General features: G+C 45.8%; 1 protein-coding gene across 2 annotated transcripts in view; it reads left to right on the top strand.

The window, feature by feature from the left end:
• Positions 1 to 18,256, top strand: part of Dpysl2 (dihydropyrimidinase like 2) — a 100,569-nt gene that overhangs the window by 27,025 nt on the left and 55,288 nt on the right. The window contains exons 1-3 of one of the 2 annotated variants that reach the window (XM_027390275.2): positions 9,834 to 10,166; positions 13,299 to 13,387; positions 15,670 to 15,854. In XM_027390275.2, coding sequence (XP_027246076.1) covers positions 10,128 to 10,166; positions 13,299 to 13,387; positions 15,670 to 15,854 — 313 coding nt within the window. In that variant the 5' untranslated portion in view covers positions 9,834 to 10,127. Of the gene's footprint in view, positions 1 to 9,833; positions 10,167 to 13,298; positions 13,388 to 15,669; positions 15,855 to 18,256 lie in introns of those variants that run through there. The other variant, XM_035452280.1, reaches the window with a different exon arrangement.

Below are 18,256 nucleotides of genomic sequence, written 5' to 3'. Positions count from 1 at the left end.
AAGGCACGTACAATCACTGTCCGGCTATAATCTATCTTTTTACCCTATATATATCATCTATAGCTACATGAATTTACCCACTGAGCCATCTTATGGCTCTTTGCACTCATAGCTTGATTTTTAAAACAGTTATTGTTTTGAGATAAAGACTTCCTAGGTAATCTAAGCTAGTCTCAAATTTGTGATCCCCATGCCTCAGTTTCTCTAGTACTGTTATTACAAGCATGGATAACACACCCAACTTCAATCTTGTTTTGATACACCATAAGCTATCCTAAAAATGAAATTTAGAAAGCAATTCCATTCATCTGAGCAGCAGAACAGTGAAATATGTGGAAATAAATGTGACCAAAGAAGTGAAAGACTGGTACATTGTGGTGTGTTGAAAAGTATAACTTATTCATAAAGGATTAAAGAACAGAAAGATAAATGGAAAGGAATCCCATGTTCATTTTTAGAATTAATATATTTTTAAATATCCACACTGGCTGGGGAGATGACATAGTAGTTAAAGTGCTCGACTCCCAGAGGTATGAGGACTGGGGTTCAGATCCCCAGAAATCCAGATTAATGCTGTGTGGGTGCGGTGACCATCCTGTAATTTCAGCCTCTGAAGGTGAAAATGGGATCTCCAGGGAAAGCTAGCTGGGCAGACTGGCCACATCAGTGAGCTCTGGGTTTGATTGAGAAATCTTACCTCACTAAATAAAGTAGGAGAGCAAGAGGGGACGAATCCACCATCCTTGGGGCTTCACATGCTCATGCACACACCTATCTCACGCATGCAAAAGCATGAAAACTGGAAAAAGAAAAACAAGCTGTCCACATCACCTAAATGAGTGAGACAGATTTGATGTGCTTTCTTCAAATCCTGATGGCACTTTTTACAGAAATAAAAACCAGTCTTAACTAATGCAAACCACCAAGGAGCGTGAATAATCTAAGCAGTTTTGAGCAGGAAGAACAAATCTGGATGCATCAAGGCTCCTGATTTCAAAATATATGAAAAGCTATGGTGACAAATAGAGGGTAGTAATGGCGTAAGGACAGAGGGACAGACCAATACGACTAGATATGATGCCTAGAAGTCAAATCCCATCTCATGGTGATTTGGTGGTGGACACCTGCCTGGCAGCATGAAGGGCAGTGCTCAATTCCCAGCACTGTAAGTAAACGAGAAAAATCTCCCAAACCATCCACCAACACCAGCAACAATCTTTACTTTAAAAAAGAAAAGAACGGGGTGGTGGTGGTGGTGGTGCATACCTTTAGTCCCAGCACCGGTGAGGCAGAGGCAGGTGGATCTTTGAGTTCAAGGCCAGCCTGGTCTACAGAACAAGTTCCAAGACAGCCTTGGCTACACAGAGAAACCCTGTCTCACAAAACAAAACACCAAACAACAGCAACAACAAAACAAAACAAAACAAAACAAAACACCCCTCCACACACACCCATATGGTCAGCTAATCCCTGATGAAGATTCTAAGAACTCACATTGAAGAGAGGCCAGATGTCACCATAATGCAAAACAGCAATGTCTCCTGTATTTTATGGCAGGAATGAAAAGCAGAGCAACCATGTTGGAAGAGCTGTTCTTAAAAAACTAAATATGCTCTTGCTAGGTGATCCAGTGACCCTCCACCTAAATGTGATGAAGTACAGGTCCAGGTAAAACTCTATGGAAATGTTTACGGCCGCATGGTCATAACCACAAAACCTTGGAAGCCACCAAGTTGTCTTTCTTTTATAAAGATTTGTTTTTTTTTTAATTCTTAATGAATTTTGTTTGCTTGCATGAGTTTATATGGACCATGTGTATGCAGTGCCCTCAGAGTACAGAAGAGGCCATCAGATCCCCTGGAACTGGAGTTACTACTGATAGTGGTGAAGCTACCATGTGGATGCTGGGAACCGAACCTGGGTCCTCTGCAAGAGCAGTAAGTGCTGCTAACTGCTGAGTGTTCTCCAGCCCCCAAGATGGATGCTTTTCAACAGAGAAGCAAATACATGGTTTATCCACCTGATAGAATAGCCAAACTGTGAAAAGTCAGAGAGTCCTACCCCCTCTATTGATGAATGTAAGAAGCCAGTTTTGAAAGGCTACACAGTGTATGACTGTGACAATATGATGTTCTTGAAGAAACAAAACAAAGGAGTCAGCAAGAAGACTAGTGTTTCCCGTGTGTGTGTGTGTGTGTGTGTGTGTGTGTGTGTGTGTGTGTGTGAGAGAGAGAGAGAGAGAGGGGGGGGGAGAGAGAGTCTGTATAGTGCCAGGGATTTTTTAGGGCAATGAAACAATTCTGTATGGTAGTGTAATGGTATACATTCAAGAGTAAACCTACTAAAGGTGGTGCACACCTTTAATCCCAGCACTTGAGAGGCAGAGACTGGCAGATATCTGTGAGTTCAAGGCCAGCCTGGTCTACAGAGCAAGTTCCAGGACAGGCTCCAAAGCTACACAGAGAAACCCAATCTCGAAAAACAAAAGAGTAAACCTGCTGGGCATGGTGGTGCATGCCTGTAATGTATCTCAGCACTTGAGAGATGAAGAGTTCAAGTACATTCACAGCTACATAATGAGTTGGAGGCCAACCTATGCTATATGACATCCTGTCTTAAAAAAAAAAGCAAATCACAGTAATGAAGAGTGAGCTCTGATGAGAGCTATGTTCTTTAATGAACAATGTGCCAAATTCGATATAATGGCTCATGCCTGTAATCCCAGCACTTGGACAGTGGAGGTAGCAAGATCGCCATGAATTTGAAGCCAGCTTGAGTTATAGAAAAAATTTCAAGTCAGCTAGCATTAGAATGAGACCTTGCCTCAAATTACCTCACTGGTGGTAATAAACTTATTTGACATAAGAAGCTAATGTGTTATTAGTAAGAGAAACTGTATTTTCTGGGGCGGACATATGGACCTCTTGTTACATTCTGCTCATTTTTTTTTCTGTGAACTTAAATGCTCTGAAATCAAGTTTATTGATTATTTTGAATGGGATCATATTATGTAATAATACTCTATAACTTACTTTTATCCATTTAGTAATATATTGTGGACATTAGACTGCTAATAGTTGTTGAAAGAAAATAGGCAGAGATAACAGTTAAGTGTCACAGCTAGGTCCCTTAGGGTAAAGTCTACAAATGAGTCCTGAGGTTGACCCCTTGCCAACTCTGTGTTAGATCTCTTTCAATAGCAGGGGAAGAAGGAGTCATGGCTTGAGAAGCTAATGGGAATGGAAGCTGAGAATTGCCTACACTTTGCCAGAATACAACCATGGAAGGACAGTAGCAGGGCAATAGCTGGTGAGGACACTGAGCCCAGCGGGTGAAAGAGCTGTAGCATTTTCCCAAGTTCAAGGAAGTGAAGAGTAGAGACATTGTGATAGCAGACAGTCTAGAAAGAATATTGCTGCTGTGACAAACAGACCTCAAGTTGTATGCATTAAGCACAGGAGTGATTTGTAAGAGTCTTGCGTGTGTATTTACATGAACATCAGGTTAATATGGGTGAAATAAACCTAAAAAACCCGTAGCTATATGACAGGCCACCACAGCCACATGGAGTAAGAGGTGCCTTGGCTGGGCACAGCAAGTACAGCATATCTGCCTCCCTGCAAGAAATTCATTGTCGACACATCACTCCCGGAATAGAAGGGGTGTGAGAGACAGCTGTATCATGCCAGGAGAGGTTTTCTCTCAGACATGGACACCCTGCCACACTCTGTCAGTGTTGCTTTAAGAAGTGTTGCTGTGGGGACAGTCTGGTAAGAGTGGAGGTCAAAGGAAATGGCCCACAGAGACTCTGCTGCCTTGCATGCAAGCATGGGGCAGTCATCTGGGCTATAATTGTGTGAGTAGTGAAGATTGACCTGTGTTGGGCAAACAGGGGATTTCTCCATCCTATCCTGACTGTGTCCACTGTATTCTGCATGTACGAGTAGATCCACCCACTGTGCACCTAGACCTCTGAGTGCCTTCGAGGTAAATTAAATTCTTCCAGTGGGAAGAACCACTAAGCATATTCATTTAAACTTTGGTGTCCTTCTGTGCAGGTTCTCAGGACAGGAAGTCAAGGGCTGCCCAGGGAAACTACTTTCTGTGTGTGTGTGTGTGTGTGTGTGTGTGTGTGTGTGTGTGTGTGTGTGTGAAGGGGTAAAGCAAGAAAGGATGGATTTGGGGGAAAAGGGGATGTGCTTTAGGAGTGGGGGTTGGGGATAGAGATCAGTGAAGACAGAAGGTAGATCACTCATGCCTTCCTCTTGTACAAGGTAGGGCCTGGGTTCTACAATCAAGCTCTTTATTATTCAGAGAACACACCTGCTGAACTATGGGCTTCTTGGATTTGAATATTTCTCTCACTCCAGTGGGAAGCTGCAGTTAACTAGAGACCTCTTTGTACCCTACTCTCTCTTTATCTGTATGATAGGATACAAAGACACACCTTGTAGGGCTGGGTGGTGGTGGTGGTGGTGAAAGATGTGTATTGTTTTTTTAAATGTATTTAATTTGAACTTTGGTAGTGCTGGGGACCAGCATATTCTAGGTAAATTCAGCCATGGAGCCACATTAGTGTAGGAAATATGTGCTTAAGGTCTCAGCGACATGACTAAATCAGTCTGTGCCCCATAGACGCTGTTTCCTGCCTTTTTAGCTACACAGCAACATTGTAGCAGATTGCTGGTGGAAACCAGACAAGTTTAAAGCTAGTGGGAATATTTATCCCTTTTTTTGTAGAATGAAAGAGCAGGTTGCATTGAATTTTGGGAAGTAGAGGAAGTTCTGAGTAGGGGTAAAACCTTCATTTTAGCTCATGGTTTGTTGTTTTGCTTTTGGTTTTGGTTTCCTCCTTTAGAAATAGAAGGCCCAAGTCTGTGGCCCAGTGCCTGGAGGACAATAATCTTCCTGAACCTGGCTGTGGGAGACTCTGGACTTGAGGGTGGAGCCAGGGTCAGATAATTCTGATGGGCAGACAAGCTCAGGACACTAGGGCAAATAAACCTAAAGGCTCTCTCCCACTGTGAAGCCCACTACTCCAAGACAAAGGAGTGAACTATGTGCATACTCCACTTTGGCCACCAGAGGGAAGACCTGAGACAGGAAGGCCAGAGTCAGGTGCCTTCTGTCTCTAACAGGGACAGAGACCCCAAGGACAATCTGTATTCACACACATTGGGGTGCAAGGTGTGTGATGTGAGGTCTTTTGGGTGGTATCTGTCCTAACTGGAGACTGGAAGAGAAAGTTTGATTCTGTTCGTTTCTGTGGAGTTCATGTTCATCTCTACCCTAATCCCCCTCTTGGCCTCATGTAGCCGGGGGATCTTAGGGACACTTTCAAAGCCCCCAAAGGGGCACAGTTCTGGTAAAACCAGTGTTTGACTGCACTTGTGGCCCTCACTGGTCACTACTCAAAAGACACACTCACTGAAGGTGGCAGCAGGCTGGCATCAAGTATTGCTGCTTAGCCGTTCTTTGGCGATCTGTGCCCTTTGGCATTCTATAGTCAAGAAAGCAATCATGATTGCTTGCACCCCTCCCAGCAGAGCACTTTAGCTAAAGCCCTTTGATTTAGGCACTGCTCCTTCTGTTGACCACAATGTCATTCCAACCTCTGCAGATCTCATTGGAGTTTGCAGCCCTGGGCAACTGGCTGCAGCGGCACAGGGATTGGTGGCTTTTTCTTCTTGGCTACATCTGGGTTCTCATCTTCCCGTCAACATTTTGTTTCCAAGTGTCTCTTCTCTGTGGCATTCTGAACATCGTGCTTCCACAGTGCCCCTTGGGTGCCGCAGAAGCAGAAATGGTCACTCCAGCTTCCCATACAGAGGGGAAGATGAAACCGAGAGCCTTGGGTTGGGCCTGGACAGACTTCATCCTGGGCACATAGTGAGGAACTGAGACTAGCCAGTCAGCCCAGAGCACCAGAATGACAGCCCTCAGCTCACCACCCCACCCCAGTTTCTGGTATAAAGGTCTTATAACTCCCCGGTGGGTGTTATCTCTACTCCATCCATCTGCAGAGCCATTTTTTCAAAGCCTGGAACTCCTGCTGCATTCTTTCTGAGGGTGGGTGGGTAATCAAGACTTTGTAACAGGTTCTTAGCTCTTGTGAGTGCAACCAGAATTACCCTCCCTCAGGCTCGGTGCTGGGGTGCACCGTATAGTACAGGTGGCACGATAAGACCAACACTATTATACAAGCACAAGAGAGAATGATGGAGTGGAGAGAAGAGTAGCTTCAGAGGACTAGGGTATGGCTCCAGAATGGAGTGCTTGCCTGGAAAGCATAAGGCCCTGGGTTAGCGCCCTTCTTTCCCCGCTCCTCTCCAAAATATAACTTCAGAAATTAGTAATGGGGTTAGTTTCCTAGGGATACCTTGTGTAATTCTTGGTTTTTGTTGTTATGATTTATTTAACTTTATTTGATGTGCGTTGGTGTGAAGGTATCAGATCCCCTGGAACTGAGTTACAGATGGTTGTGAGCTGCCATGAGGTTGATGGGAATTGAACCTGGGTCCTCAGGAAGAGCAGCTGGTGCTCTTAACGGTTGAGCCATCTCTTCAGCCCCCACCTTGTATGATTCTGAGGTTCATTTTAAGATTAATGACACTCCCTGTTACCAGGCTTAGTCAAACACAGCAGTTTTGTTAGGAGGAACATAACATAAGAACATAGGCAGCTTTTCCCTCTCATCTTCCACAGGAATAAGCTTTGCAGGCAGAATTCCATTGTGATTCCAGGGACTTGGGGAAGAGGGGCTGTGCAGACAGAAGCAAGACCCTGCTCAGTGATAGTGTCAAAAGAAAGACTGAGTTCGGGGTGGGTTTTTTGTTTGTTTGTCATGGTGGTAATATGGAAGAGTCTTTTTGGTTTTACCTTAACAGTTAAAGTGACAAAGCCTATTATGTATCAGTCACTAATGCCTGCTATGGGTCTGATATCTTGCTGGACTGCAGCTGAATATGGAAAGAAAAAACAGAGACACAAGCATTAGAAGTGAAAGAAAAGAAAGCACAAATGCTTTCTTACCTTTTTTAAGATACAGTCTTGGTAAGTTGGCCAGGTTGGCATTGAACTTGTGTTCCTCCTGCCTCAGCTTCCTGAGGAGCTGCAGTTACAAGTCTATGACACTAGGCCTAGCTAACACAACTGAGCTTGGGGCAAGCTAGGCAAGCACTTTACTGCTGGGATATATATGTATATATATGTGTATATATATATTTATATATATATTTTTTTCTCTTCTCTGAAAAGAGAGGTTTACTTTGAAGCTCTGTGTATCTGCTGAGCATGGTGACAGGAAGGGAGTCCAGAGGCTGACATCAGTCTCTGACAGGGCAACTCAAAGTCACCCCTCAGCTTTTACTCCCCTAGCAGACACCAGAGGCCTGGGGTGTTACCATCATGAGGACAGTAGACACCACTGCTGGCCCTGCTCTGATGCTGGGTGAGGAATTGCAGGGAGGTGGGCTCTGGAAGAGACTGTGAATGCAGAATAGACAGATTCATCCTTGTTTCCATGCATTTAATTTTTAAACATCCAGAAGTCAGGCTGGAGACTGGCTTCAAATATCCTATTTCCAGATAATGATTCCCTAGGAATTTTCCAGTGAGCATCTTTAAAGAGAGTTAACACAGTCCGGATTAACCCATCTGTCAGTGTAGATGCTTCTTTCCCACCACGTTTTATTTTCCTGTATTGAACTGAGCAGTAAGTTTGCTAAGATATGCAAACTACAATTATTTTCCTTCATTAATTAAAGTTGTTTTTTTTTCTTTGGAGCCTTCTACGTGCCAGATATTCTTTTAAGCTCCAGTCTGAACAGATAAATCAATTTTAACCTTATGCTTCTGGACATTTATGATGAGAAATGCCAATTCTCATGGGTTAAGATCCTTGTATGCATGGCTGTGGGAAGGAAACTGACACTAATAAGATGGATGGATGGATGGATGGATGGATGGGACAAAACAAAATATTCCATAGCAAATTGGTAAATAACAAGATGTATTTAAACCCATTAAGAGCAAGAGCAGGAAAGTGCAACAAAAACAAACACTGTAAGTAGAGGCTATTTTGTTTAAGTTAATTTGAATCTCATTATCCTTGCCTGACAGTAGTTATTTTTCACGGGATTTAATAGGCCTCTCCTTCTCCTGCTGATTTCTAGCTAAACCTTACTGTTGGCTTTCCCTGAGAGAAAAGCATTTTTTTTTGCTTATTTATTTATTTATTTATTTATTTATATCCTCCTGGATCAGCACCCTGAGTGCTGGGATTATAGGATCCACCTGATACCCTTTCTGAGCCTGAAGTTTTTAGCCATTCCTGGCTGACAGTACTTAGGATCTCAGCTAGTCTGCTTCTGTTTTCTTTTCAAGAGAGATGCACAGCTTAAATCGAACTTGAATGAACTGGCTGAGAGCCTCACAGTCCCCTCCCTTTTCCTTCAGGGACTGTAGATTTTAAGGCAGGAATTGAAAGGGTGAATTTTACACCTCCTTTGAGACTGTAAAGACAGAAGACCCCTACAGTGGCCAGGTGCAGAAAACAAAACAAAACAAAATAGGTGAACAGAGCCCCAGGATAATTCTGTCTATCTGGCTAATGGTGCTGAGCAAGCCAGTGAGCCAATTAAATAGATAACCCCTCCCCGAAAGGCTGCCCCATGACCTAGACTGAACATTCTTTGATCTCAATGTGAAAAGGTCAAAGCCATGCCTCAGTAGAAGTTCTGTCATCTGTCGGGGAACCTTCCCCGGGTCCACTGCACCAGCTCTTCCCCTTCCGTTATTGTTAGAACACAGCCTGGCTTGACAGTCAAAGGCTCACAGGCCTATTGCACCCTAGGGCCATTAAGGGAGGCCTGGAATGACCTCAGTGACTAGAGGTTGTGTTACTCCATGACTCAGTTTCCCCTTCCTGTGGGATATAACCTGTCCAGTCTCTTGTTCTTGCTCCTTCAAAACTCATGACGTTGCTTCTGGCAGTGGGAGCTTTAGGACTCCCTGCAGCTAGTCTCAGCAGCTTTTCCTTCCCACATCTGCAGGCGCCGCACCCACACAAAAGGAGTCAGTCTTGGCGTGCCAGCTAAGAGGGCGACTAGGGCGCAAGACTGGCTCCCTTTTGACCCATAGGCGCGGGCCTCCATCTCTTGTTCTTGGTAGCCTGCCGTCGCAAAACAAAATAAAACAAAAAACCCCAAAAAACCAAAAACGTTCTGGAGAGGGGCATCCGGTGCCCAGCAGCCCTCGACCTTTCCGGATGCTGTTCGCGTTCCTCCAGCCGTCAGTCCCCTGTCGCAGCAGCCGCTGCAGGGCGGAGGCCGCGCCTGGCGAGCGGGGCGGGGGAGGCCGCGGTGCAGTCGCGCGCTCGCCGCCAGCGAGGCCATTGGCTCTGCGCAGTCACCCCACGCGGGGCTGCAGCGGCGGCCTCCGCGGATTGGCGCGCGGGCGGGCGTGTGCGTGCCTCCCGGGCCGTACTGAAGCCCCTCTGTCGCGGGCTTGCGCCCCCTGCTCACCCTCCCGGGACGACCACCCCTCCATTGTGCCCTGCATTGCAGATGCAGCATCTGGGGCCGCTGCCAGCTGCAGTCCCCGCTCGCCCTCCCAGGCTTAAGAGAAAGGGCGCGAAAGGCGCGCTCCCCTCTCGGGCGCACGCACCGCGCCCTGCGCGCACTGCAGCAGTCGCAGCCCGGGCGCTGAGCCCCGCCCCACCTTTCTCATTTGCATATCCCACAATTCTAGCCAATCAGTGAGCGTCTCTCGCGAAGCGGATGGCTTTTGCCTGGGAGGAAAGGGAGTGGCTGGCGGCGCATGCGCGGTGGTGTCTGACTGGAACCAAGGCTTTTATTGCTGTAGTTTATTTCCACCCCCTTCCCTCCTGTTCTCTCTCCCTCTTTCTTTTTTTCCGCCCTAGCTGGATCTGTGTTGGAGGAGAGAAGAGACAGAGGATTACATTTGTCTCTTACAGTCTTGAAATCTTCTAACAGCAAGAGCAGCTAAGGGATTGTATCTTTTTCCTACAAAAAAAATACATATATTTTAAACCAAGTCTTTTTTTCCCCCCGGCTATCTTGGCTTTAAAGCTGTCCTCTTGAAATTACCCCCGCCCCCCAGGAGAGATGTCTTATCAGGGGAAGAAAAATATTCCACGCATCACGGTAAGTTTGGTACTTGGAAAGGCGAACAACCTTTTGTGACATAGACTAGCTAAAGAATGCATTTTAAAGGCGGAGGTGAGAAAGAGAATCAACTTTTCCTTCTTGTTGCCAACGGAGGCTACGGCAGTGAAGGTAGGGGTGGGGGCTGGGAGATGTAATAACAGTTATAAGGCACGCAATTTGCAAAACATTGAAATAGGCGCGGGAGTGCATGGAGGTAGCGCGCCAGATCCGCTGTATCCTTCATTGTCAGTACGAGATGCTGCAGCGCTGCCCGCGGGGTGCAAGCAAATGGATGCCAGATTGAATATGCATGGTCGACGCTCGGATATTGTTCTCCGGCTGCGTGCGGCAAGGCTGGGCTCCGGGACTCCGGTGATGGGGAGCATGGAAAACGGATCCTCCCGTGTTTCCCGCCCCATCCAGAAAGAGTTTTCTGGAGCCTTCTTCCTGCGAGAAGGAGAGAGTTCCAACCCGGAGGCGTCATGACAGCGGAGGGATGCTGGAAAGGGCAGGGTGTACCGGGATGATGTGGAGGAAAGGGAGGATCGGGACTCGATGATGAGCAGAGAAGGGCGGGAGCTTTTTGTGGACTCGGAGGACCTGGGGAGCCTCTGGTTTGGGGCTGGGGTCTTGGCAGGGCTCCCGGCTCGCTTTCTCCGTCTTTCCTGCCCCTTCCGCCACCAGGGAGGCGGCTGTGGTGGCGCATACAAAGCGGGCTGGGCGGGTGGGCGCTGGGGACAGCAGCGAGCAAGCTCGCGGAGGTAATGGCGCTGGCTCGCTCAGATGGCCTGGCCTGCCCTAGACAATGATCACCGCGGCGAAGGTGCTGGCCTCGTTCACGGCCTCCATCCCTGCCAAGCATCTGTGCAAGGAATTCGCGATGCTTCAGGGATGCAGCGGGTGGTGCCCCTGCCCCCCCCTCTTTTTGCATCTTTTACTGAAAAAAAATCTCACTGGTCCAGTTTTCTACATCCTCGAAGGAAATCCTGGGCAGGGAGAATCGCCAAGGAAATTCATTGTTATATAATGCTGTGCGATTGCACTGGCCAGCGTGTGGCCGGCTAGGACCCAGGGACACGGAGATTTGAAGGTATCTTCCAAATAGTGAAGATGGGTTTTAAGGCCGGATTTGAGGGTGAGCTTTTTCTCTGCTTGCCTCTGGGGCCCTGGGACCCTGGCCTCCTTTCCTTGGTGCACAGGGACACACCCATCTGCAGGAGTGGTGTAAGAACAGTTGCCCAGGGGAGGGGGCGTGTGCCTGGGGTTTCTAGCTTGGTAGTTCTCAGGCGAGGGTGGGTACTAGCCTTTTTTCAAGCCCCCTCCCCCCACTCCCACCCCCTGAACCAGATCCCGAAGGACTGACACACAGGACGCAATGTAAAAAAAAAAAATGTTCACTGCTCTGAAGGACCACATCTGGGTAGCTAGGCAGTGGGGGTGGGGAGAGTTCCTGCAAACCTCTCGTGATTTGTGTCTTCCTGCGCGAATAAGACAATTTCATTTTGACAGTATGGGGAGGGGGAATAGGCAACCAACAAGACCATTTTTTAGAAGAGCGCCCTCTCTATCCCTTAAGAATATCTAGGCGTGTGCCCTAGGACATATTGGTTCTCTCCCTGTGTCACTGTGGCCCGCCTCTTATGTAAGAAGTCTTCTAGAAGCCTCTAGATTGAACAGACTATTATTTTACCCTCCCCCGACTGGTTGGCTGGGGGATTCTCAAAGATGGCTCCGACAGGTACTTCCCTGAGGAGTGGGAGGTAGTGAAGAGCAAGACTTATTGCCTCCCAGACTACAGACATTCCTCTCAGGGGAGAGGAGGAGGGGATCCCTGCAGGGTTAAGCACACTGAGCCCCAGTCTTCTCATGTGTCACGGTAGTAGAATCTTGCACCATTCACTTCACAAAGGTTCCCAGGCTCCCGTAGCATAGAGTGTTGGGCAGGACTGGTAAAGATGTTTTTGTTTACCCTCTCCTTGTTGACTGCTTTCAAGGACTTTCCAGGTGCCTACCTCTGGAAACAAGACCCCTGCAGTGTAAAGCTGAACTGATCTTGGTTTTCATTGTAACAGAAACAATAAATATTTCCTAAGCCCAATAGTGTTTACATTAATGTGCAACTGTATCTTGTTTTCTTTGTTTAGTAGCATCAGGAGTGTATTTTAAGGGAAGGATTTCCCTTTTCTTGGTAGTAGCAAAATGCAGGTAGTACTTGCTGTTCTTTGAAAGGTGTATTATAATAATAAAAGGGGATGGCTCTGCTTGTAAGGATTATCTCTCTTCTGTCCATCCGCCCAACCTAGGGATGACATCACATACATCCCATCCACTGTATTTTGGATAGCTGTGAGTCATGAGTCAGAACACAGCATTTCTTATACATGCTCTTTGGCTCTCTCAGTTGGATTAGCCTTTAGTTTTTTTTTTTTTTTTTAACACAAAAGTGGGTTAACCATCTGTAGTGACATTAGTCTTAAAAAAAATTCCCCATGTCTCTAATTTATCATAAAACTCTGTTTCTTACCTGCTAGATGGATGTGTTTTATAGTTCCTCACTCACTCCTGCACTTGCTATGATTTACCCCAGAGAGAAATGAACACAGAATATGGACACACTAAGCTGAAAACTTGTTATGGCTGAAGTCTGTGTTTGGGTAGCATATGCTATGACAACAGACTTTTGGTCAGTTTTCCCCTACAAAAACTTTGCCAAGACATGACTTTCCTACATGTGGGTGGAGTTTTTTTTTTTTTTTTTTTTTTTTTTTTTTTTTTTAAGATGAGGTTTAGCAAAAAATCACTTCAAAAGCATTGTCTTCTTTAGCTGGAATGTTTTGTAATGGCCTTTTTGTTTGTTTGTTTTTTTGTTTTGAGGTCTAAGGTGCTCATGAAAAGATGGTTTGTTTATCTAGGGTGAGCTTTACTCATGTGTTCTGACTCATCAGGTGATGAACAGCCTGCTTAGCATAGATTCACTTTGGTTAAGGTACCTGGCTAAATTCCCTCAGATTTGAGCATCACTCTTGAATGGTGAAAACATGCCCTTTGCCCCCCTCCTCTCAGGATTGGTGCTTCTCCCAGGTCAGTTATGTGTTATGTTGTTATACCTTGTTCCTGTCTTTGTTACAGAGTGATCGCCTTCTGATCAAAGGTGGCAAGATCGTGAATGATGACCAATCCTTTTATGCAGACATATACATGGAAGATGGGTTGATCAAGTAAGTAAATGATTCATTGGTATGTGGAGGTGCATATACGCACACACACACACACACACACACTCACCATGTTCTTAAGCTTTAGCTTCTTTCATGTAAATAATCTCAAGCTTTAATGACTCTAAGAGTTATTAAGCTTGGGGAGGGGATGTTGTAGGATGTGCATCTGGCATTAGTCAGGCACTGCCAAAAGTGGTGGCCAATCTAGCATATTTTAAGCCCATTTTTATTGGTGGTAATTAATGAATTTGGGGATTCAGATTCAGGGAATTCAAAGTCACAGCACACACAAACACCCATGCATTATGTAATTTACTATTTTTAACAGAGCTGACACAACATCCTCCTGTTGCCAGCTCATGTACGTGGTTTGTGATAGGCTGAATGTACTTTAGTTTTCCTAGACTGTAGTTGTTTGGGATGGAGTACCCAGTCATAGGACATAAATGCAGATTGCAGCCTGCCCAATTAAGATGTATATCTGCTTGCTTAATCAGGAATGGCCACAGGACATTGCGTTAATTACCAGCAACCCAGTAAATGACTGCCTAATGCTGGAGGGATTTTAGGCTTCATTCCTTTTTAAAATTTTGTCTTTTAGATTTATTTTATGTGTATGACTGTTTTGCCTCCATGTATGAATGAATACCACATCTGTACCCTTGAAAGTCAGAAGAGGGCATTAGATTCTCTGAAACTGGAGTTACGGATGGTTGTGAGCCACCTTGTGGGTGCTGGGAATTGAACTAGCTTCCACTGCAAGGCTAGCATATGCTCTTAAAACCTGAGCCATCTCTCCTGCCCTAAGCTTCATTCTTGAAGTGGTTCCTAGAATAAATAAGGTCACCCCGTGTTGCTTGTGTGTTGGGTTCTGGGTTTGGGTATTCTGGGACTCTTGAGGGTTAACTGAGCGGAGTATTCAGCAATATCTTCATGCCTTTCCTCTGGGGATGGCTCATGGGCTCTGGAGAGAGAACACATCTGTTGAAAGACAAACAACCCAGGGAATGACATCTTTTAAATAAGCAGTGCTCATCAAACTCTAGCAGCAAGTGAGTCTGGAAAAAGGCAAGCTGGACTAACTGCTTGGAAGCTCACACCCTGATTGATGAAGCCAGAATGAATCTTAATGTTTCCACAGTTAATGCTTTCTCCATGTGTGTTTGTCTGTAACAGTCTTGGCTCTGGACAGTCACAGCGATGACTTTCTTATTCCTTTAGCATCCCCAATTGTAGGAGAGCATGATGAGTCTGGCTGAAGGACACTGGCCTGGAATGGAGCAGCCCAATGCTATTTTTAGTCGTAATTTATTTGTCTTAGAAATTTAACTCCTCAATTAATTTTTCTTTTTAAAAATGGTAGAAAGATGTAGCAAAATTTTTTAAAAAATTGGATATGAGATCTTGTTTCCAAAATAAAACCCTACAGCTGGGTGGGTTGGCACATACCTTTAATCTAGCACTGGGGAGGCAGAGACAGGTGGATTTCTGTGAGTTTGAGAACAGGTTGGACTACATAGTGAGTTTCAGAGTAGCTAGGGCTTTGTAGAAAGACACTGTCTCAAATAAAACAAAACAAAAAACCCCAGGCCCCTCAAAACCAAATAAAAAACAGGTCACAACAGTGGACACGATGCATGCCCCTAACAGCATGGATATTTGTTTTTCTACCTTTATCTGAATCCATGAGCACCTGCTTTCATGTTCTACAATTGTTGGAATCATAGTGTTTTCTTTTTTCCCTTGTTTTGCTCCCTCTACATTTTTCCACCTCTTTCCCCTACACTGAAAAGGAAAATGGTCAAACAAATGTTGGGAAATAGGTCTAGAGGGAAAACTAGCTGAATGGCTTGTCAGTGGAGAGTTTTGGGGCCTTGTTATTATTCAAGCTTAGGGGTTTCTGATAACTCGTCATTGAATGAGGAATTTGCTGCCTTGTGTAAGTTATGCTTTGAGATAGGGGCCTTATTCTTCAGTCTAGGTGAGCCAGGAACTCACTCTGTAGCTAAGGCTAAAAGAACTAGAGGTAATCCTTGTGTCAGATTCTCAAGTTGCTGGGATTATGTGAGCCCCTAAGCCTAGTTTCCTAGTTCATTCTACATCTGCTCATGTTTTGGGATGAGGAGTGGGTGGTGCTCCCAAGGAAGATTATTGCAACAACCCTCCCCAAAAAACGCTCATCTTGTAGTGAAGGTCAGTTTATAGCCTAATGAAAACAGATGTCAGATCAGATTTGATTCCACATTTCATTGGTCCCTCTCCCACCAACTCTGCTTTCTCAGGCAAATAGGAGAAAACCTGATTGTGCCAGGAGGAGTGAAGACCATTGAAGCCCATTCCAGAATGGTGATCCCAGGAGGAATTGACGTGCATACTCGCTTCCAGATGCCCGACCAGGGAATGACGTCAGCTGATGACTTCTTCCAGGGAACCAAGGCAGCCTTGGCTGGGGGAACCACCATGATCAGTAAGGCTTGGGCATCATCACCTTAATATGAATCCAGGGCAGTGTGAACATGAGTGGGTTTTGCTAGATTGTAACCTTGGCAAACTGAGCAGAGCTCTGAGTGAGACCATAGTAAACTGTCTTATTCCCTTAGCCTCATTTTCTGCTAAACTTTGCTTCTGCAGTTGAACTTGAGGATGAGCTTCTGGGGAATTATATAGGCCAAGAGGAGGTCTTGCTGCTCAATCTGATCTGGCACTTTTGTCCTCCTTGACCTCCACATGTGTCCGGGTTGTGAAAAATATGACATTTGAAGCCATACATATTAGAGTACAAAAATTCCAAGGATATTTCTCAGAATGAAGATAGGATAAATGAAGTGTTTTCTGTCTGTTTTTTAGACAGGCTAACCTCAATCTCTTGGTGTAGCTGAGGTTAGTTACTGATGTTCATTGCTTGGATGATAGGCATATGCCACCACACTCAGGTGCAAATGGAGTGTTAGCCTGAAACCTTCATCCCAATAATATGAAGCTCAATTGAGGGAGCACTTTTCTAACCTGGGATGGACACTAAGTGAGTTGGTCTCCTTTGCTTGGAACAAGACCTACTGATACTAGTTGTTTGTTAAACAGGAAAGCTGTTGGCACCCACAGTGGAGCCCTTTCATGTTATCACTCTCAGGGTTTTGTGTCCTTGGTTCAGTCAAGTCTAAAGCGTATTCACTGGACATGGCAGCTGTGTTCAGAGTTTGCTTATGAATGGTTTGATTCCAGCATGCCTTTTGAGCAGGGGTTGGTGGAGGTCAGGAAGCTGCACAGTGGCCTATTAGAGTTCTTATGTTAGAAAAGGGATTTTATCTAAGAGCAAAAGTCAGTATACTGTTGTCATGAAGGGGGAGTTAGCAGTGGGGTTGGGAAGAGGGTTTGGACCAGCACAGAAAGAGACTCAGTTTGTGCCTTTTGAAGCCTGTCTTCTTGGGTGTTTTTCAGGGATGACTGAGGCTTTGGGGTCTGTATAGAAGGTTCCCATCTGTCTTCCTGAAGCTAGAGGAGCAATGTCTCAAGTTTCCTGCATTTTAAATCACACCTGACTCCCTGGTGCTCCTGTCATCCTGGTCTTCAATCTGAAGCATTAGGGACAGCACTTACGGGCTTCCTTCCTTTCCCAGGTGGAGGCATCTCAGTATGTCTTGTGCTGATCCAGGAGACCTAAGGTGGTCAATAGAGGGAGGGCCCCGAGGATATTTACAGGGAAAGGGAGTGGGCCAGATGGCCAGCTCTGTCTGTTGGGATGGAATGTGATGACGCTAGTGTCGGTTCAAAATGCAGTCAGTTTGCCTCAATAGTAAGGGGGTTCGATGAACAGATCTCACAGAACAGAAGGGCCGAGCCTGCCTCTCAGCAGTAGAACTCACATATGGGAGGTTCTGAGTTGGAACCACAGCATTGTAAAAGGTGGAAAGATAAAGACTGTGGGTAAACAGTTAGTATTGTGGCCTCAGGGTTGTCACACCCTATTTGTGTTGCTTTGGTAGTTGTTGAAAAATACTAACGACTCTTGCAAAAGCCATAGTGCTGATTCAGGCAGGAATCCCAGCAGCCCCACTGTCTTCACCTGGGGGAGGGGCTCTAGTGATGCAGGTGAAGAATCAGGATTTTTTTTTTTCTGTCTTCTGCTTGCTGGGTGCACATATATTCTGCTTGGCTTAAGTGTGTGGCTGAAGCCTGCTCTGAGGGGTAGAGGCTTAGCTTCATGTAACTTGGTGCCTGCTTCTTTAAAGGGGCCCATGGCTTCCTGAGTACATGTTGAAGCCAGAAAGGCTTTGGGTGTTTTCAAGTGCAAACTTGAAGGGCTTCTAGCTGTTGTAGAAACAAGCAGTTGGGTAAATTGGTACAAAGACTGTCCAAACCTTCTCCCTCTTGTCCCTCTCACCTCCTCTAATCCCTGTCACCTGCACTGGTGGGTGAATCTTTACCTTTCTGTGGTTTCCCTGGCCCCGGAGGCTCTGTTTCTGCCTGGCAAGGCTTTGCCTGCTGAAGAAAATGCAGCGAATGTTCCAGTGTAAAGAAGGGGACACACACATCATCAGCAGAACACATTATTATCATCAAACCAAGCTGCTGTTGAGTATTACACAATGGGATCTTTGTGACGGGACCCTGTGTAGGGTGGTAGGATGCCCTTTGCCCTTTCCATCCAGGATGGGTGGGCAGAGACACCAGACATAGCCTGCTGGTGGCATCCAGACTGGCCCCACCGTCATGGTGGTGGCTGGAGGTGGATTGTGGGGGTGGCTGGAATTCTGCATTGGGAAAATGGGAGTTGGTTCTAGGACTCCCCATAAAGATAACAAAATTTGAGTGTGGTAAATAAAGTCTCTTATGTAAGACTAGTATAGTATTTACATATCTTCTACATAT

This window comes from Cricetulus griseus (genome assembly GCF_003668045.3).
Source record: "Cricetulus griseus strain 17A/GY chromosome 1 unlocalized genomic scaffold, alternate assembly CriGri-PICRH-1.0 chr1_1, whole genome shotgun sequence".
NCBI classification, from domain to species: Eukaryota; Metazoa; Chordata; class Mammalia; order Rodentia; family Cricetidae; genus Cricetulus; species Cricetulus griseus.
Note: the sequence above shows the minus strand (reverse complement) of the source record. Positions and strands in the feature narration are given on the sequence as shown.